The sequence below is a fragment of the Pan troglodytes genome, chromosome 7, assembly GCF_028858775.2.
Source record: "Pan troglodytes isolate AG18354 chromosome 7, NHGRI_mPanTro3-v2.0_pri, whole genome shotgun sequence".
In the NCBI taxonomy this organism is placed as follows: Eukaryota; Metazoa; Chordata; class Mammalia; order Primates; family Hominidae; genus Pan; species Pan troglodytes.
In genome coordinates this window covers 47388349-47410042 of record NC_072405.2, presented here as the reverse complement: position 1 = coordinate 47410042, position 21694 = coordinate 47388349, and the positions used below count along the sequence as shown (strand labels likewise).

Below are 21694 nucleotides of genomic sequence, written 5' to 3'. Positions count from 1 at the left end.
CAGGAAATTCTCCTGTCTCAGCCTCCCAAGTAACTGGGATTACAGGCGTCTACCACCACACCCGGCTGATTTTTGCATTTTTAGTAGAGACGGGGTTTCACCACATTGGTAAGGCTGGTCTTGAACTCCTGACCTGAGGTGATCCACCCAGCCTCCCAAAATGCTGGGATTACAGGCATAAACCACCCTGCTGGGCCACTTCCGTGTCTTTATTAGTGGTACATAAAACAATATGCTGTGTCTCACAATTGATGGCATCTTAGAGTCAAGGAATTAAAGTAACATATATACACATCCTCCAATTCATGAGATCATCTTCTCTACCTCAGGCAACTCTGAAACAACTTCCCCAGCAAGTCACCATGTCATTAGCCACAAGCGCTTAACGTGATCTCTGGAACTAAGAGATGTGACTTCGCCTTAACTCTTTAATAAAAAAGAAAGTCATGGAGGGACTCGACAACTAACATTATCAGAAGTGTCTACTTAATATTCCCTTCCGTTTCCAGACTCAGTTAACCTTTTGTCAAGAAACAGCATCACCCCCTTCACCACGGCACATCTGCCTCTGACTTCTAAGCGCTAGACCAACCTATGGATCCTGTCATCCACCTCCACATCCTGCATGGGAATCCAAGAACCCTTCATCATCTACCTCAGTCTCCAGTGGGCCATCAAAACCACCAAGCTCTTTCTATTGCCACAGCTTTGTCATGTGCCTTTCTACTCATTCTGCTCTTAGACAAATCACGTGATGTAATAACATCACTGCTATGTCTACTAAAAAGAAATCTGAGAAACTGAAGATTGTTTTGTGATAGTTTACTCCTCCTCCCCCAAGTATCTGCCTGGATTGTTCACGCCCCTCCTTCTAGTCTTTACTAAAGGGCTACCTTCTCGTAAGGCTTTCCCTGGCCATCCTACTGAAAAATGCAATCCTCTCCCCAGCAACTCACCATTTCCAGCCTCCCTATCCCCCTTCTTGCTTTAATTTTCTCCATAGCACTTATCACCATCTGAAGTAATATACATTTTTGGTTTGGGGGGGGGTTTTGTTTTTGTTGTTGTTGTTGTTGTTTTTGTTTTTGTCTCTCTCTCTCTCTCCCCGCCCCCCCATCACTAGAATGCAAGCTCCATAGAATACAAGACTGCATTCATGCAAGGGCATAAATTTTTGTCTGTTTTGTTCACTGCCATATCCCCAATACCTAAATGGTGCCTAGCATACAATAGTAACTCAATAAATACTTTTTAACGAGTTAATTACATTCACTGTTGAATAAGCAAAATCCAGTTCAATATGCACTGACTATATCACTTCTCCAAATATTAACCAAAGCATAAAAATGACAATTATCTATGACGATCCCAAGTATTAATGAGGGAAGTACTAAATGAAGATACTATCAGAGACACAAAAAAGGAGAAAACATGGTCCCTAGGCTGAAAGTCTACCATTGACTGTAGAAAAGGAGGAAAACAGGTGGCTCATGCCTGTAATCCCAGCACTCTGGGAGGCTGAAGCAGGTGGATTACTTGAAGCCAAGAGTTCGAGACCAGCCTGGCCAACATGGCAAAACCCCATCTCTACTAAAGATACGAAATTAGCTGGGTATAGTGGCACATGCCTGTAGTCCCAGCTACTCAGGAGGCAGAGGCACGAGAATCACTTGAACCCAGGAGGCGGAGGCTGCAGTGAGCCAAGATCGCACCCAAACAGGGATTAACTGATTAACTCTATCCTAAGACAAAACATAATCAAATGGTAGTCTGTCCAGTTCAAACCAAAAACAAGTAAAATGTATAAATTCATCTACAGAGGAGATCTTAGAGTCATTTACTCCTCAGTTGGAGAGATGTAAATGGAGTTGAGTGACCAACCCAACTAGTAGGTGGTGGTACTCACAGGGAGGACCAAAACTAAAAGTTCCTGATCCTCAACTCCAGTGTTCTTTTTACAATGCCCACTCCCTAAAAAACAGGCACGCTGCCTTACATTTCTGAGTGTATCAGCAATTCAGATATTAATACAATTCATAATAAGCTAAATTCTATGCATTATTACCTGTCATTGTTAAATTATAATAAAATTTAATTATACTTCTATAAAGTTGAAGGACTTATAAAATTAAAGTCCAAATAAGATTACTTCTGAACAAACTTTACAAAAGAATAGTAGAAAAAATAATTTTTGTGCACTGGTTACCCCATTTAGAGCACAGTAGGTTTCTTCCAATATGAAAATAAAACTTGTATTTTAGTAAATATTCCCTAATATAAAATATACGCATTTAACACATTATCACTCTCCACCATCAGTGAAGATATAGTATAAAGTGTTCTAGCTATCACAAACTGAGGTTATATAATTATAATAAGAATTATAATTCTTATTATAATAAAATCACTGTGACCATTGCCTGTCAGTTAAAATGTATATAATCAGCAGCCTACCCTAGTGATACAATTTTGTTTAACTATTCTATTCTGTTACGTTTGGAGTTGATCATATTGTCTTTAAAAAAGAAAAGATACTGGCTGGGCGTGGTGGCTCACACCTGTAATCCCAGCACTTTGCAAGGCCGAGGCAGGCGAATGACCTGAGGTCAGGACTTCAAGATCAGCCTGGCCAACATGGTGAAACCCTGTCTCTACTGAAAAATACCAAAAAATTAGCCAGACATGGTGGCACATGCCTGTAGTCCCAGCTACTCAGAAGGCTGAGGCAGAAGAATCACTTGAACCCAGAAGGTGGAGGTTGCAGTGAGCCGAGATCGCACCACTGCACACTCCAGCCTGGGCGACAGAGCAAGACTCCATCTCAAAAAAAAAAAAGGATATTAAGGCTCAATATGTTGCTTTTACTAGCATAACATCCAGTGGACATCAGTACCATATGGTGCTATGCTAAGTAACAGCCAAGTAATAACTCACTGAACTGATCACTGCTACAAATAACACCTTTGTGCTAAAACAGAAAAGAAAAAAATTAACCACATATTATTTCTCAACAATTATAACTTACTTGTTTTGAATAGGGCCTAGGGGCTTCTCTTCTTTCTCTAGTTAATCTCCAAGGAGTTATAATTTCATAAGAAGAAAGATGTGAGGTCTGTTGAAAGCCTACAGAAAAGGCAAAAACAAATATAATAAGTGAAACTGAAAAACTACGTGGGAACACAATATAATGAAAAATCAAAATGTTCAAATCACAGAAAAATCACCTGACATTCCCATATTACAATATGCATATAATAAAAGTACTCATATAAAGTTGTATTAATACATGAAAATAGCAATGCATTAGGTAAGTATGAGGGAGGAAAATGTATTTTCTTAAAAAAGAATATCAGTCTTTATCCAAACATTATAAATATACATAGCAATCATTTCAAACATTTTTAGCTATAAACCCTAACCCTTTTTTCTCAAAAGAAATCTTAAGGTATAAACACAAGAAGAAAGAAAAGAACTGGTTTGGTGGGGAAATGGGGGAAAGGCATCCTAGAGTCTAGCACCCTTCACTCATCTCCCATTCCTCCCCCTCACCCAGCATGAATAACATCCTCTCAGATGATACTACTAAATACTTACTGCTATAGTTTGTATGTTTGACTTCTCCAAATCTCACGCTGAAATTTAACCCCCAGTGTGCCAGTGTTGGGAGGTGGGATGTAGTAACAGGTGTTGGGGTCACTGAAGTGGATCCCTCATGAACAGAGTAATGCCATCCCTGAGGGGCCAGGGTAGGAGAAAGAGTTCTTGTTCTATTAGTTCCCTCAAGAGCTGGTTGTTAAAAAGAGCCTCTCTCCCCCATCTCTCTTGCTTCCTCTCGCCTTATGACCTCTGTACCCGCCAGCTCCGCTTCCCCTTCTGCCATGAATGGAAGCAGCCTAAAGCCCTCACCAAAAGCAGATGCCTGTGCCATGCTTCCTGTACAGCCTGCAGTGAATCAAATAAACCTCTTTTCTTTATAAATTACCCAGTCTCAGGTACTCCTTTATAGCAACACAGACTAAGACACTTATTAAATGGACAAGGACTGTAAGAGGGAAAAGGTACTTTTAATATCTGATGGGTTAACTCTGACAAATACATACTCAACAATGTAGCCACGCTCTCAAATTATAGCCATTAATCCATCACAAAAACACAAATTTTAAGCAAAATTTCTTAACAGTTAAGAGCTCTGAAAGTCATGCAGACTGACTCCCATTTCCAATTCTGTTCAGTCTATCTGCATGGAATCATGATGTCTTAAGCAGGGCTTGGGTTCTAAAGTCATCACTTGAATTGAAATTGAGCATAATCAAAATTGCCAACACAAATCTCTTAGGAAGACACACCATGTGGGAGTCTAATACACAGTCTCTCGATAAGTCCAACACAACCTCTTTTTCTTCCAGCATTATTACCAATGGCTTAACCCTTACTAACCTCACCTCTAGATGACTATGATACCTTTTTACCTGGTCTCCCTACTCTCATACTCTCCTCCTTTGATCCAATCTATATGTTCATTCACTCATGAGTTTCCTAATACCCCTCAGATTTCTCAAATATAGATTAAGATGAATTATTTACATCTAACTTTTTCCAAGATAACATTGTATATAAAATGTTTATAACTTTGTCTGGTTTGGGATTAAAAAGATACAAACAGCTGCAAACAAGAAACCATAAATTATATCATATCCAAGGTACTGCATGTATAAACAGCTTTTAAACTCTTTACCCATCAATCCCTTATATTTCTGTAAGAATCTGTTTTCTTTTGCACAGGACACAACTGGAGAAACTGGTTATTTTACCAAGTTTTGACTGGAATGTTGTGCTTTCCTTTAAGGAATCAAACTTGATTTATAGAACCGATAAAAGCCCCTTGAGAAAACTGGCCACATACCTTGTCTACACAGTCCCTGTACGAGGTTCCTGATCTGTTGTAAATAAAGACTGTCACTATCTACAGTCCCAGGTGTGTCAAGTTATCTTGGGACCTCAAGAGGAGAGGAATTTACCCAACTCATACCTGTATTTAACTGTGCAAACCCATGACTGAGCTCTGCTTTAAAAAACATCTCAGGTGAGATTCCTTATGGAACAAAGTTCCATCAAAGCCAATTAAAAAGTGCCTATGTGGCAAATAATTATTCTTACTGCAATTATTTCAAACAATCAGGCCAAGCATAATAAGACTAAAGCTTATTTTGCTACCCATCATATCCTATCAGTCCTATCATGATTTGTTTTTAATGAAAATGGAGGACAGGAAAGGGAAAAATTACGTTTCAAGAACTATGGTACACCCAACATTAAATTCTAGTCTCATCAGTTGTTTCTGAGTTTTTCCCTGCAATGTGGACTGACTCTGCTTATTTCAGTGAACCAATCAGTGATCTCTAACTGCAGCTCAGAATAAACAAGAGGGATGGCTAATGTTAACATCTGGATCAGTATTCTAATTCTGGGCATATATTGGAATCAGTTAATGACCCTATATCAGCTGGGTTCCAACAATTGCCCAGTTCATGGAACAGCTTTCTATTTAGTTTACTTGGAATAATTTTACTTATTTGCTATACTGTCATGAAATATATTGCTATTGTAATCTTTGTGTAGGAATGCAGGATAAGCTTACTGAATGTTTTCTTAAATTGAACACTTATTAATTATTAATCTTACTAATCTTCTAGATATCACCTTTTGTGTTGTGAACTCAACAGAACTCAGAGTTGTGAATGGCCCTCAGCATACTGACATTGTGTGACTGAGCTCCTCTCTACCCCGGATACAAGATACCCTATAGTTAGGCAGGAACATGATTGCCCCTATTCAGCCTGAAGAAGTCACAGAAGATAGATCTTTGTCCCTCTACAATCTTTAGGATTAAGGTTCCCATGTAAAAGGATGAGGGAAAATATGTCAGCGGCACTCAAACCAGACTGACTCCAACTTGAATAGAAGAGGCTGGGTAAAATAAGGCTGAGACCTACTGGGCTGCATTCCCAGAAGGTTAGGCATTCTTAGTCACAGAATGAGATAGGAGGTCAGTACAAGATACAAGTCACAGAGACTTTGCTGATAAAACAGTTTGCAGTAAAGAAGCCAGCTAAAACCCACCAAAACCAAGACTGCGAGGAAAGTGACCTCTGGTCGTCCTCACTGCTCATTATATGCTAATTATAATACATTAGCATGCTAAAAGACACTCCCACCAGCACCATGACAGTTTACAAATGCCATGGCAATGCCCAGAAGTTACCTTATATGGTCTAAAAATCCTTGCCCCTTTCCCAGAAAACTCATGAATAATCCACCCCTTGTTTGGCATCTAATCAAGAAGCAACTATCAGTATACTCAGCTGAGCAGCCCGTGCCACTGTTCTGCTTGTGGAGTAGCCATTCTTTTATTCCTTTACTTTCTTAATAAACATGCTTTCACTTTTAAAAAAAAATTCTCTTTAAGTAAATCATTACAGACAAGATTACATATGCTGGCCAGGCATGGTAGCTCAACCCTGTAATCCCAGCACTTTGGGAGGCCAAGGCAGGAGGATCACTTGAGCCCAGGAGCTCAAGACCAGCCTGAGCAACAGAGCAAGACCCTGTCTCTTCAAAAAAATTTAAAAATTAGTGGGGCACGGTGGCACATGCCTGTGGTCCCAGCTACTCAGGAGGCTAAAGTGGAAGGATCACCTGAGCCTGGGAGATCAAGGCTGCAGTGAGCCATGATTATGCAACTGCACTCCAGCCTGAGCAACAGAGGGAGACCCTGCCAAAAAAAAAAAAAATAAAGAATACATATGCTGATAGACACAGACAACTGTTACACTAGAAGCTAAACAATATAGAACCAAACTGAAGTTTTTTCGTTACAACTCAGAAGCAAACATAACAGAGAAAAAGAAATGCCTCCAAAAATAAAGCATCTGTAGTTCTTATGGGCAGGTAGGTATTTAAAGAGCTTTCATTTTGAAACAGGTTCAGTTACTTTATAGGCAAAGTTAGTTTACTTTACTTATAGTTTCAGGCCAAAACTAGAAACCAAGTCTTCTGTCTTCTATGAATCTTTTACCGAGACTGCCAATGAAGTAAAATAAAAGCTAAATATAGGAAGATTATACGTAACTTTTTTTCCTTCTTTTCCATTTTAAACACAATTCTCATTTGAAAAGCAAAATGCCATAACTAATCACTTATTTTTAAAAGACTTTCAAAATTATAGCACCCTGAAATAATTTCTGTGTGTAAGGGCTGTTATTCTGATATTGACATCTTGCTTCTAAAATCCAAGCAACCACTTTCTGAATTAAAGCCATGCCATAAAAAGTTCCAAAACATCATAACAAATGCACATACTGGGGGAATGTCATCAAAATAATACATACTAATTGTATGAAAATCCTCCTTCCCATGTTTTTTTCCCAAAATTCCTTTCTTATCTCTAGGTCAGGTTTTTTTCTTTTTTCCTGTTCATATCCTGCATAGATTTTCCCCAAATTCCCTTTAGTTGTTTTTTTTTTTTTAATTTCAAATAGTAGCAGTTTCTCATGGGAACCAAAATAACATTTTTCCACATTAATATAAAAAAAGAGCTTTAATATTATTTGTATAAACCTTCAACCTGTAAGGGGGCTGTCCTGTGTACTGTGGAATGTTTTGCAGCATCCCTGGCCTCCACCCACTAGATGCCAATAGCATCCCCCAGTTGTGACAGCTAAAAGTTTCGGGCCAAGACTAGAAACCAAGTCTTCTGTCTTCTATGAATTTTTTACCCAGACTGCCAATGAAGTAAAATAAAAGCTAAATATAGGAAGATTACATATAACTTTCTTTCCTTCTTTTGCATTTTAAACACAATTCTCATTTTGAAAACCAAAATGCCACAATTAATCATTTATTTTATCAAGAGTTTGAGACCAGCCTGGCCAACATGGTGAAACCCTGCCTCTACAAAATATGCAAAATTAGCCAGGCCTGGTGGCGCTCTCCTGTTGTCCCAGCTACTCGGGAGGCTGAGGCACGAGACCACTTGAGCCAGGACGGGGAGGTTGCAGTGAGCTGAGAACCACTTTAGCCCAGCAGGGGGAGGTTGCAGTGAGCTGAGATTGCACCACTGCACTCCAGCCTGGGCAACGGAGGGAGACTCCGTCTAAAAAAAAAGAAAAAGAGAAAACGGCCTGAAGAGAAAACGTGAACCACTGAAACATGAAACTTAACATGTCTAATCTTAAAGAAAGGAAAAGGTGTTAGTTGCACTTCTTTCTCTCTCTAACTCCGTAGATCTTTCTATACACTGTAGTGTGTTTTAGAGGAAGTCTGAGCACACTTTTCATAATAGTAATTGTAGTACAGGGAAGTGAGTTAAAAGAGTTCTACCTAATTGTGGCCGGGCACGGTGGCTCAAGCCTATAGTCCCAGCAATTTGGGAGGCCGAGGCAGGCGGATCACGAGGTCAGGAGTTCCAGACCAGCCTGGCCAATATGGTGAAACCCCGTCTTTACTAAAAAAAATACAAAAATTAGCCGGGCGTGGTCGCGCCTGTAGTCCCAGCTACTCGGGAGGCTGAGGCAGAAGAATCGCTTGAACCTGGGAGGTGGAGGTTGCAGTGACCCCAGATTGTGCCACTGCACCCCAGTCTGGGCAACAGAGTGAGACTCTGTCTCAAAAAAAAAAAAAAAAAAAAAAAGAATTCTACCTAATTGCAAAGCAAACAAATGTGAACTCCAAACCATGGGCTTCTCCTGCCTACTACATAAACAAACAGCCACTTTTAAGTACTTCCACTGTAGAAAATAAAAATAAACCTGGCCTCCACATTCAGGACAAATAAGATAATTCTGTTTCCAAAGTATTTCTTGTAGAGAAATTGTTTCAATTAGATCTACAAAGCACTATTATTTCGAGCCATATAATAGGTTGGTGCAAAAGTAATTGCAGTTTTTGCCTTTTTTTTTTTTTATCATTCTAGTATTCACCAGGTCAATTCCAGATAAATACATACCAAATATTAATAACTACCTTTGGGCTGGGCGTGGTGGCTCATGCCTGTAATCCCAGCACTTTGGGAGGCCGAGGCGGGTGGATCACAAGGTCAGGAGTTCAAGACCAGCCTTGCCAACATGGTGAAACCCTGTCTCTACTAAAAATACAAAAATTAGCCAGGTGTGGTGGCGCACGCGCCTGTAATCCCAGCTACTCAGGAGGCTGAGGCAGAAGGATCGCTTGAACCTGGGAGGCAGAGGTTGCAGTGAGCTGAGATTGAGCCATTGCACTCCAGTCTGGGCAAAAGTGTGAGACTCCATCTCAAAAAAAAAAAAACTACCTTCAAACATACTTAATTATAATTTCTACTGCTAGGTCTACACTCTTACTTTTTTTAGTGTTACACTTTTCTTAAATATTTACCCATCTTTACATTTAAAAAGAAATGGCTTCTGTTGTTTGTTTAAGTGTCCCTTTGGGAAAAACACCACCCATTTCTAAGATTTAATGCCCTAGACAATTTAATTTCCTCCAGCAAAGAATTTAAGTTCTTTGACATCAAGGACGGTATCTTATTCATCATGTACTTCCTGCACTGGTACAGTACGTATTCAATAAAATATGTGTTGAATAAATAACCTCTTCTGATGGTTATAGCTAAACAAACATAGTTCTGATAGTTGTAATGATCACATATGACTTAAAGTGAACCTTACTTTTTATGATTAACATCTTTTGTATCAACTTTTCTACAAATCTACATAGCCTACACATTTGTCATTTTGATAGCAAAATCGTATTTCATTGTATTGCTATCCACAGACTGCTTAATCACTTCTCTTAAGTGGCTGGGATGGGAGGTTAGGCCCAAGATATCTTCACAACAGGATTCTCAGCCTTTCAATAAGACTGATTAGAATCAGGCTCTCCTGGGGTCTACTCATATGAAGATTCTACACTACTAGAGGGAAGACGTTAAAATCATCCTAAAATGACTTAAATCATGAAAAATATCATTAAAAGAACAATTCATCAAAGGGAATGTCCCATTCCCTTTGAGTTCTGCCCTACATTATAACATGTCTGGGGGTGATATCATTTTCTTTTCTTCCAATAAGGTTTAGTAACACAATACTTACATTACCATAAACATAAATAAATACAAACAGAACTGCATATTTTAAAACGGACCAAGTTAATTTCTAAGGTTCCCTAGCTCACTCTTAAAAGATGTGATTTAAGGCCAGGCGTGGTGGTTCACACCTGTAATCCCAGCACTTTGGGAGGCTGATGCAGGAGGAACACTTGAGCTCAGGAGTTCGAGACCAGCCTGGGCAACAGAGCAAGATTGCCTCTCCACACACAAAAAAAGTTTTTAATTAGCCAAGCATGGTGACACACCCCTGCAGTCCCAGCTACTCAGGAGGCTTAGGCAGGAGGATTGCTTCAGCCCAGGAATTCGAGGTTACAGTGATCTATGACTGTTCCACTGCACTCCAGCCTGGGCAACAGAGCAAGACCCTGTCTCTCAGAAAGAAAAAAAGAAGATGTGACTCAAGCAGTGTCCCACATATGATCACTTAGGGAAAATAATCTGATTAAAATAACAACATGAAATGGAAAATAAACTACAATAATCTCTCAATATACAAACAACATTGTGCTACCCAACTTTAGTTGGGTCCACATTAGACCCATTCAAAGACTGTGAGAGAGGCCGGGGCGCGGTGGCTCATGCCTGTAGTGTCAGCACTTTGGGAGGCTGAGGTGGGCGGATCACGAGGTCAGGAGGTCGAGACCATCCTGGCTAATACCGTGAAACTCCATCTCTACTAAAAATACAAAAAACTAGCCAGGCATAAGGCTGAGGCAGGAGAATTGCTTGAACTCGGGAGGTGAAGGTTGCAGTGGGCCGAGATCGTGCCACTGCACTCCAGCCTGGGCGACACAGCAAGACTCCATCTCAAAAAAAAAAGACTGTGAGGGATTAGCTACTGAGATACCAAAAGGACTGCATTCATTTATGAGGCAGTTCCATAGCGCTCACTCAAAAGGATGGCATGACTCCAAGCCTCCAGTATATGATACATATCAAAAAGGAAAAAGAAATATGAGGCTATGTCATATGTTTGAGCTTGCGGATATTCCCAAGAAAAAGCTTCCAGTTACTTAGAGCTTGCATCTTTTGGGGGATTCCATAATAAATTCTATTATAAACCCAGATTTTTTACAAAGAGCAAATATAAATTTGGTAAGTTAAAGCTTCAAGTGCTTTTTGAAAACTGTCTTGGAAACCAGGAACTAGGTTTGTACATATTTTAATTATATATGCTTTCTTTTTTACTTAAAAGGTTGAAAACCAAATCATTCTTAAATGTAAAAGGCTACATTCTCCTATCAGCACAAACACAAACATATCAAATTCAAATATTTTGCTGGCATCTGAAAACGAGATTAGTATGGACCTAAGTTTTTACTACACAAATCATTTTACAGTGACTCACCATGAGTAAGCTTTCAAAGTCATTTTCTTTAGAATGCCAGTCTTTGTTTAAAAAAAAATTCTAAATCTGTTCCTCATAATTACTACCTTAGAAAATCAGAAGAGGTTTCATACCTGATTCCCCTTGTTATTTTTTACAATGACACAGTTACCTTTGTCAGTTTAAAAAAAAAAAAAAAAGTTTACTGAAAGTTAGCTGTTTGGAAATTATACTGCATTTCCTCATTGAGACAATGTTATAAATGGTAGTAAAAATCCTATAAAACCTACTTAACTCCTAATGTAACTGACGTGTGCCTGGTACCTCAAATTCCTCTTTCGATCCTGGAAAATGTTTCAGTGCACGTTTTAAACACCTTATACTGCAAAAATGTGGTCAGCTGATTTTGTATGAACGTTCCCCGAGAGAAACAAGAGTTGACTCACTGCACACTACTACAAAAGCCTCTTAACCGGTGTCCCAGCCTCTAGTCTCTCCCTCCTAGATTCTATCCTCCACCGTGTTGCCCGTTTTCTTAACAGAAAATGAGATTAGGTCGCACCCCTACTTAAAACCTCCACTGCCCAAAGAACTTCCTACGGGGTGAAGTCCAAACCCCTTAGTTCAGCATAGAAGACTCTTCCCAACTGGTAACAACCCACCTTAGTTTGATCTTCCATCCCTCCCTTTTATAGTCTGCATGAAGACATATTGACATTTTTATCATTTCCTAAAAAGTCATGTTCTTTCATACGCCCCCCGCCCCACCATACTCTTGCAAAAACTTTCCTCTGCTTAGAATGTATCTACTATCCTACTTGAAAAATCACCGATGTAGCCCAGTTCAAATATTATTTTCTCTAAAAATCTTCCCCAACATCTCTCAGATGCGCTTAGTATATTTGGTCACCTTCTGCCCCTCTACAATCAACTGTGTGGTGTTTATAGGAGTTCCATAAACGGTGGCTAAACTTTGAAGGGGCATACACATGCCGAAGTGAGGAGCTGGCCAAAACCACAGTTAAAGACCATGAGGATATTCCATTCACCTAATGCAGGTCGGTAATGACTGACAATTTATATTAACATTTAAAAATACAGTCTTATTTACATTTACAAACACAAAAAAAATCACAGATTAATAAAACTCCGGATGTATAATCGTCTTCACCTTAAACATCGGTGAGTGTTAACCATCTAGAATACCACCGGAAAAGTAGTTTTAACCAGAAGAAATTTGGCAACTTCCCATTCAAAACATTTTCAGAGTTTCAACATTTCCACAACGGGGCAAATTTACTTAATTTCAAATGAAGCAGCCAAAGATAAGAAAAACAAGTAATTAGTTTCCTGAAGGTCAACAGTCCTGCGTTGAAATCTTCTATCATCACCTTTGAATAACTTTCAATCAATGATTTAGTAAAAACTCCCATTCTCCATCATCCTCTGTCGCTGATAGAGAAAATACAGCCATGCAAACAATTATATCATACAAAATCCAAAATAAACAACTTGTTTCCAGAAAGACGCCAGCGTGCTGACAATTTGCTTCCGCTATGTTTGGGCATCTCCAATACAAGTATCTTACATAGTCAAGGGCAGTTTCACAATTCAAAAACGATTTCACACAAATGATTTAATTCCTACAATAATCCTGTGAGTTCAAAAGAGCAGGGATTATCTGTCCGGATTTAACACAGTACGAACCCAATAAAAACACAGATTTTTTAAGAATGGTTTGGCTATAGAAAGGTAGCACATCGTTTACAAAATATTCTTACTACAAAAATGACCCAAGAGAAATGAGCGTCCTCCCACCCACCTTTATTCCACCATTAAATTTAGCAGTGTTGACCCAAGGATACCATGAACGTCAAAATTTCAAATTATAACCTGCAGCAAAAGTTTCATCTCTCAGTCTCTTTCCAAGCGACATTAACTCCACGAGCGAGAGCCAGCTCCCTCCCTGCAGGCGTTTGGAGGACTGAACGCCCGCGGGCGCGCCCAGCCTGCAGGGCTCCGGCCCGCCGAGGTCAGCGCCTGCCCCAGAGCGGGTTTCGGGGCGTCTGGGGGACCCGGCTTCGCGCGAGGCGGCGAGGGATGGGGGGACGCTGGGAACGGCTCCATCGAACAGGACACGGAGGAAGCGGTGCCGGGCAGAGGACCCGGGCCAAGAAGGGCTTGGGGCGCCAAACCCCGCGCCTCGGGTGCGACCCCGGTCCGCACACACCTGGAGCGGCCGCGCCCCCCGACCCCGGGTCCGATCCCCAGGCCAGGCCCCTCCACTCCCAGGCACCACAGGTTCACTCCGAGCGCCCCGTCCCTAGGAAGCAGCCGTCCCAACCGACCCGGGGGGCGGACACCCACCTGGCCGCGCCGCACCGAGGACTGGGCCCACCAGGCCAAGCAACAGCAACCACCGGACGCGAAGGGTCCCCGAGGGAAAGCGCGCGCCAGACCCCATCTCGGCCGATTCCGCAGGTTCCTCTCAGCACTCGGTCGCCTCCACCTCCGCCTCTTCCATCATTTTCCAACCCTGCCGGGGCCCCAAGTCTGGCCGGGAAGCGCGCGCGCCCGGGGACGAGCACGCGCGCGGCACTGACGCAACTGAGCCCTCGGTCCGAGCTCGCTCCCGACATCGCCTAGCTGCGCTGACGTAGGGAAAAATCCAGTCCCCGGCGCGAGAATAGGATTTCTAAACCGGCGGTGGCAACCAGCACTAGTCGGCCCGCCAGTCATATCCGCCCCGCCCCGTCGGCTGCCGGGCACGCCCACCTAGGGGGGTCGACGGATCCGATTGGAGAACGCATTCGGCGCAAAAGAAGGAGGAGCATGAGACCCAGAAGAGGAATCGAGAAGCAGAAGCGGAGGGCGGAGTAGCCCCGCCCGTCTGCTCGACCTTTTCTGGTTGGTTGGCGGAGGTGCGCGGAGCGTCGAGCTGCGCGTCCATTGGCTGTTTGGCGGGGCTACGCGGGCGGGGCTACGCGGAAAGGCCTGACCACGCAGTTCTTGGGTCTGTGCTGCTGGCCTGGGGTTGTGGTTGAGGCTGGGTCTCCGCTCCTGTGCCCGGGAAGATGGTGCTAGGTGGTTGCCCGGTTAGTTACTTACTTCTGTGCGGCCAGGCGGCTTTGCTGCTGGGGAATTTACTTCTGCTGCATTGTGTGTCTCGGAGCCACTCGCAAAATGCGACCGCTGAGCCTGAGCTCACATCCGCTGGCGCCGCCCAGCCGGAGGGCCCCGGGGGTGCTGCGAGCTGGGAATATGGCGACCCCCACTCTCCGGTCATCCTCTGCTCTTACCTGTAAGCTACCAGTGGTCGAGGCGGGTGGACGTGGAGGGTGTGCCAGGAATATATGGGTGTTAAGGGAAGGCAGGGTTGGGGGGACGCTGCATTTTTTCAGACCCTGCCCCTCTGAGGTCGTTCCGGAGGCAAATATCATGAACCAGGTTTCTCACAGCCCGTGCAGAGAAAACTCTTGTGTGTCAGTGACAGAGCCTTTGAGATCCCCAAAGAGGAAAACTGGGTAGGAGTAACATCATATAGCCTCTGGAAGAAGGGCGTAAGGTTGTGCTTTCTTTGCCCTGCGCCCTTTAGCCCAAGGAGAGTATTAGTCGGTCGATTCGGTGCCAGTACTGAGTAAGGCATAAATGGAGTAAATGACTTGTCTCTGCCTACAAGGCATCTTTTAAAAAAGCAATCAATATTCTTACCGTTGCAGAATCACGCCATTTTTTAACATCTCTTTTTGATCAAACAAGAAAAGGCATTTGGGAAATGCAAAGAGGACTGAGAATACTTTGGCTTAAATTTTGCCCCCAGAATCTTGTTGTTTGCCTACTGAAGAGATGAAACCATGGCAGAAGTAGAATCCTTATAGAAACAGGACCAGAAACACCTCCCTTCTCCAACAAAAGGTTCATTTTGGTCGCTGTCCGTTTGACCTGCTGTGCTTCAGTTTAATTGGCTTGGAAAGGGGTCAGCAGGGTGAAACTGAACCCCAGAAAACTTGAAGAAGAAATGTCTTTTGCCTGTTTTGATTACGTGCATGCAAACAGCGATTTGCAAAGACCGTATGATGATGATCATGATCTTACTGGTGAATTACAGACCTGATGAATTTATAGAATGTGAAGACCCAGTGGATCATGTTGGAAATGCAACTGCATCCCAGGAACTTGGTTATGGTTGTCTCAAGGTGAGTTTTTGTTTTGTCGTAAGAGCAAACCCTTCGATAACGAAATAGGAATGTCTGAATGCTATTACATAAAAGTATAAGAGGTACAAAGTTTTTTGAGGAATTTCCTCAGAAAGACCGTTACTGGAAATTTCCAGTATGGCCAGGGTCAGTGACTGAACAAGATATTTGGTTTCCTTATGAAGGAGCAATCTCTGTGCCAAAACCACCCAGGTGCAAAGACCAACCTGTCTTTGGTTCCTTTGGCCACTGACAGATTTTGAAACTAAAATGTCACCCCTGACTCTCCTTCAAGGCATGAACCTTTCCTGAAAGAGCAAAAGGAAGTCTGTGCACTTTGCAACACTGGTGATGGATTGGGCAGTATCTTTGTTACACATGCATTTGGGGCAGAGCTTTTTTTGCCAATGACATTTCTTTTCTCCAGGCAAACAGGTTCCACCATGTCCATAGGAGACAGATAGAGTCTACCAGGATATGTCTTTGTAGGACATTAAAGCGTTCCAGCGGAAGCCATTGGTTAACAGTGGCTTCTTGGAATGGAAAAAAGCTATTAAGGTTTATTAGTAATATCCCTAAAGCTGAGTGTACAGTTCCTAATCAATCTCTCAAAATAACCAATGAAGTTCATGTATCTCCTCCCCACCATGGACTCGCCATCCTATTATGCCACATAATGCAAGTCAAGATTTGGTCAGGTGTTAAGAGAAAGATGGGAAGGCATTTTTTGTACTAAATCAGACACAGAGGAATAAACCTGACAGTAATAAGACTAAAAGGGCAACTCTTACTGAAATCATGTATAGATAAATATTTAAGACAATGAAATTTTACTCTGTTGATAATTATTGATTAAAGTTTGAGTTAATATTGTATAGAGATCACTTTTGCCCATTTTAATTAAAAATTGAGTTTATCCTGTAAGCATTCTTATTTCCCAGTCCCTTCCCTTTGAGGAACTCGTCAATGAAAATAGTAATAAGCACTGATATAAGGTACCAGTAAAAAATGAATATCTGTGATTTCTTGGCTAGAATTCAGTTAAGCAATGGTAAGAGGCCCAGTTCTGAAATTTTTGGCTGGAATTTAAACTTAACAGGTGTCCCACAGATATCAGGTAATACACATTTATGACCTAAAAAAAGTCCTGAGTCAGATAATATCCTGAGTTCTTTCCTAATTCTATTCATTTTTAATAGATATAAAAGAGACCTCTAATAGGCAGTGACTTTTTAAATACCCACTCCCAAATGCTCAGTTATATGCTCTTTTTCCTATAAATATGTATAAGCTTATACATATAAATATGTATAAGCTTATACATATAAATATGTATAAGCATATACATATGCTTATAAGTAAAGATAAGTAAAGCATTGTGTTCATCTCTTCTAAATGGCCTTTAATGACACTGAGTGTGTTTGGGGTTTTTTTTTACTATATTATTGAAGAAGCCAGTCATGAAGAAGAAAGCAGGAGTTTATTTAAGACAGTGTACCTTTAAGATGGACTCAGAAGTGTGTCACTAAATTCCTTGCCCTTGAGCACAGCTGTACCTCAACCTTGTTGGAATAATTGTAGTCCTGAGGCAGCTTTTATTCTTTTATTAGTGAATATAAAGATAGATGTTTGTGTCACTTGCTCTGGTGAGTTGGTTTTGGTCTTGGTTGTTATTCCACAGTTCGGCGGTCAGGCCTACAGCGACGTGGAACACACTTCAGTCCAGTGCCATGCCTTAGATGGAATTGAGTGTGCCAGTCCTAGGACCTTTCTACGAGAAAATAAACCTTGTATAAAGTAAGTGTTACTTTGATTGGAGTAGTTGGTACTTGGTTGGAGGTAGAGCCATTTTCCTTGTCTTTTTATTTATTTATTTTTTGTTTTAAGAGACAGGGTCTCACTCTGTTACCCAGGCTGGAGTGCAGTGGTGCAATCATGGCTTATCGCAGCCTGGACCTCCTGAGCTGAAGCAATCCTCCTGCCTCAGCCTCCCGAGTATCTGGGACAACAGGCACATGCCACTGTGTTCAGCTCATTGTTATTTTTTGATATGACTTTTTTTAAGCACCAAAGAGGGTCTATGGCTACCATTGTGCATAATTCATTGACAGAAGCAATATGTTTATAGTAGAGAGGACTCTAGACTTAAGCCCGGAAGGTGAAGTTCTAACTGTCTCTTTCTCTAACTTGCTAAGTGCCTGTGGGCACTCAGTTTATCCCTCATCTACAGAATTTTGGGCCAGATGATCTAGCCCCAAAATTCCTACAATAGATATAAATCTTGTGCAAATTGCCCTAGTATTTCAGGAATAAAGGTTTTATTATAAAAAGTGTAGGCTCCACACTCTGAAAATCAGTTTATCATTAAGGTAAAGGAAGGCACAGAATTGCCTTGTACAGTTTGCTAATGGAAACAGTCTATGACTATGATTAGTAATATTAGAGTAACTGCAGCTGTGTCAGCACAGTGGATAAGGGCAGAGCCTCATGAAGAAGTCCTCGCTTTTCGCTGCTCAGAACAACAGGAAAGAGTGTATGGAGTTCAAGTGTTCATTTAAGGACAGTGCTTCCTTAGAGAACTACACGCAGGAAGCCAGCTGAGTCTCAGGAAAAGAGCCTCTACAGAGGAGGATGGGAGCCCAGACTCCTACTCCTACCATGGTGCCTGTTGTGCAAATGTGCTTGATGACTTCTTGTCCAATCCAACTCTGCAAAAGTCGGTATTTGTTCTTAGAGATGCTCCATATCTTAGCAAGTATTCTGTTGAGACCCTCTACCAACTAGAGATTCTTAGAGGACAGTGAAGTAAAGGTGAAGAGGGTGTATTATAAAAAAATGCGTATTTTTTTTTTTTTGGAGGTGGGGTCTTGTTCCGTTGCCCAGGCTGGAGTGTAATGGCACAAACAGACAAACAGGGCTCACTGCAGCCTCGACCTCCTGGGCTCAAGCGATCCTCCTACCTCAGCCTCCCAAGTACTAGGACTACAGGTGTGCTCCACCACACCTGGCCTTTTTTTTTTTTTTTTTTTTTTTTTTTGGTAGAAACAGGGTCTTGCTATGTTGCCTAGGTTGGCCTGGAGCACCTGGGCTCAAGTGGTCCTCCCATCTTGGCCTCCCAAAGTGCCGGGATTATAGGCATCAGCCACCACCATGGTCAAAAAGTTTTTTAAATTATTGTACATTATGATGTTTGACATCTTAAAAACCTTTCTGGCTGTGAAGAGACTGCTCTTCCTGAAGCTAGTCATTTCTTAGAGATAGCAAAGGGCCCAACCAGCAGCATGCCTTTGATATGCAAACTAGTCTAGAGACATATCTTCTGTTTCTGGCCTGTACACCCCAGGAAATAATATTCCTCTGCCTTAGTCTTCTCAGGTCCAAGTGCCAGGCAACCAGGGACCACTCCTATAGCTTAGAGCCTGCTGAGGTTATTCAAACTAGCCAATTCTAAACTATTCGCCCTGCCCTGTCTTGCCTTTCCTGCAGAAACCCCAATGAAGATAGTGGCCAAAAACCTTCCCCTCCCTTCTATCTTCCAACCACGCTGGTATCTTTGCCAGGTAGCCTTGTATAACATGATGTGCCTCCTGTCTCTGGGACCTATGAGTATAATAAACTTTGGTTTTTCCTGATCCTCTCACCTCACTGACCATATCATAAAAGAAAACAAAATGGAGGGTAAAAGGCCACAGAGGGTCCACTGCACCGTCTCATCACTTATGTTAAATTCACTAATCCTTAAGGGTTTAAATTTTCGTGCAGTAAAACATCTTCCTTTTCATTCCTTTCACCTAGGTATACCGGACACTACTTCATAACCACTTTACTCTACTCCTTCTTCCTGGGATGTTTTGGTGTGGATCGATTCTGTTTGGGACACACTGGCACTGCAGTAGGGAAGCTGTTGACGCTTGGAGGACTTGGGATTTGGTGGTTTGTTGACCTTATTTTGCTAATTACTGGAGGGCTGATGCCAAGTGATGGCAGCAACTGGTGCACTGTTTACTAAAAAGAGCTGCCATCATGGCCCAGGGAGGCAGGTGAAAGCTCTGTCTTCTGAATTCATCTCTACAGGCTCAAAACTCCTCTTTGATATCAGACCTGATGTTATTTTCCTTCTTTTGGAGGGCATTTGTTTGGTTAAGAAGGCTTCTTTGGACTTTGGAATTTCAACCCAGATTTTACCTTGCAGACGGAATGACAAGCAAAAAGTGTTGTGGGGAATCAAATTTGTTCCTTTCCTCATGCACAAAACATAAAGGATAGTGGCGAGTTTACAAGCTGTGGATGGGTTTCCATAGTCTTCCTTTCTGTACATTGCTATATCTTCAGTCCTTTGGAGCAAGTGGACCTAACAAGTTGAGCAAAATGAATATTTGGATCCATGTTCCTCTTGTGACCCTGAGTCTTCATGCAAGGAGATCTGAAGCTGAACAATGAAAATCTTCAGCAGAAGTAGAAATGGCCGTGGATTGTAATACACACTGAAATTCTGACTTTCTGAATTTAAATGTAGAATAAATTTTGCCAACTTGGAGTACTGTATGAGTATTTTCAGTAGGGGGAATAAACTCAAAATTATATTTGTTTTGCAGAAACCTAGTCATTTGAAATGAGCCATCCTATTAAGCCCTCTTGTGTCTCCATTATGTTCCAGAGGCAGTATATGCAGTGCAATAATTTTTTCATTCCACTTATGTTTTGAAAGCCAGCGGCATCAGATGTGTGAGTTGAGCTATTCCTCCTTGCAGAATTGTCCAATCTAAAAATCAGCGTTTACCAGCCCATGCTAATAAAATTAAGATTTCATACAAGTTTCTGTAAAACTATTCTTCATGATTAGCTCTCCCTGTGGGCTGCAGCAGTCAGAAAGAGATACAGCCACACTTCTGCATTCCCAAATCACCAGGAATAAAAGGAAATGTTCCAGATTGTAAGTGGTTTTAAAAACTCAGTTCTCATCCTTTGCAATCTAAGTTGAAAGAACTATTAAATATAAAATCAAAGGTGGGCAATGTGGCCAAGTCAATGGAAGAGGCTTTACTCAGAATAACTTACAAATTCTAGAAACAAGGTAGAACTCATTCAGTTTACCTAATAATAATTGAATTTAAGACCAAATATCACAGTTGAAATAACTTCCCTGGATACATTCTATCATTTTGTAGCTTTCCTAAGAATTTCTTGCTTTATCATTCCTGATTAATCACTGTTTTTACATTATTAAAGGTGGCAATTTTCTGTAAAAAATTTAAAACAGATGATCCTATTCTGTCTTGAAAGTTCTGTACCACACTGACCTTAAACTTGCTTATAACATAACAATTGGTAACTTTTAATTCATAATCTTTATACCCTAAGATAGTATTTATTAAATTTTTATGGGTCATGAAGAAACTAGACCCTCTCCCCAGAAAAATCTACATACACAGAATTTACATAGAACTTAAAGGGGTTCATCTACACAATTTATGCATGAAATAAAATTGTACTGGTACCCTATAAATTTATACAAATAAAAGAGTTTAAGGGAGTTCAAGGATGCCATATGTATATTTTAAAAAAATTTCTAAGGGAAGTCTAAAAAACATAAATTATAATATTACCCAAAATAAGATGCTACTTTTCACCTAACCAAGTCCTGCCTCATTTCACACTTTTTTTAACCTCCTAAGTATATTCATAACCCTACCAAAAGTTGTTTTCTTTAAAAAATAAGAAACTTTAGGGCCAGCGCAATGGTGCAAGCCTGTAATCCCTGCACTTTGGGAGGCCGAGGCAGGTGAATCCTTTAAGGTCAGGAGTTCCAGACCAGCCTGGCCAACATGGTGAGACACACTCCCCCACCCCACCCCCCAGTCTCTAGTAAAAATGCAAAAATTAGCCGGGCGTGGTGGCGTGCACCTGTAATCCCAGCTACTCGGGAGGCTGAGGTAAGAGAATCACTTGAACTGAGGAGGCAGAGATTGCAGTGAGCCGAGATCCTGCCACTGCACTTCAGCCTGGGCAACAGAGTGAGACTCTGACCAA

At 41.5% G+C, this 21694-nt stretch overlaps 2 protein-coding genes across 4 annotated transcripts in view; one reads left to right on the top strand and one right to left on the bottom strand.

Moving 5' to 3' along the window:
• ADAM9 (ADAM metallopeptidase domain 9) overlaps positions 1-14356 on the bottom strand; it is a 108219-nt gene extending 93863 nt beyond the window's left edge. For all 3 annotated transcript variants that reach the window (XR_010159496.1, XR_010159497.1, XM_001135576.6), the window contains exons 1-2: positions 13836-14356; positions 3026-3123 (exon numbers count right to left, since the gene is read on the bottom strand). Coding sequence is in view for 1 of the 3 variants with exons in the window: in XM_001135576.6 (XP_001135576.1) it covers positions 3026-3123; positions 13836-13932 (195 nt within the window). In the remaining 2 variants the exon portion in view is untranslated. The remainder of the gene's footprint in view (positions 1-3025; positions 3124-13835) is intronic.
• A 63-nt stretch (positions 14357-14419) lies between these two features.
• Positions 14420-20478, top strand: TM2D2 (TM2 domain containing 2). Its single transcript, XM_531125.9, has 4 exons — positions 14420-14769; positions 15577-15664; positions 17346-17461; positions 19460-20478. Exons 1-4 carry the CDS (start codon positions 14543-14545, stop codon positions 19671-19673), a joined length of 645 nt encoding a protein of 214 aa, XP_531125.2. The 5' UTR covers positions 14420-14542; the 3' UTR covers positions 19674-20478.
• Positions 20479-21694: the final 1216 nt, after the last annotated feature.

Bases quoted from the DNA above. Each gene is read 5' to 3' on its own strand.
- TM2D2 (XM_531125.9), top strand. From the start codon at position 14,543: ATGGTGCTAGGTGGTTGCCCGGTTAGTTACTTACTTCTGTGCGGCCAG. The intron at 15,665-17,345 runs GTGAGTTTTTGT...GTTATTCCACAG, and splicing joins TTGGTTATGGTTGTCTCAAG to TTCGGCGGTCAGGCCTACAG. The intron at 17,462-19,459 runs GTAAGTGTTACT...CCTTTCACCTAG, and splicing joins GAAAATAAACCTTGTATAAA to GTATACCGGACACTACTTCA.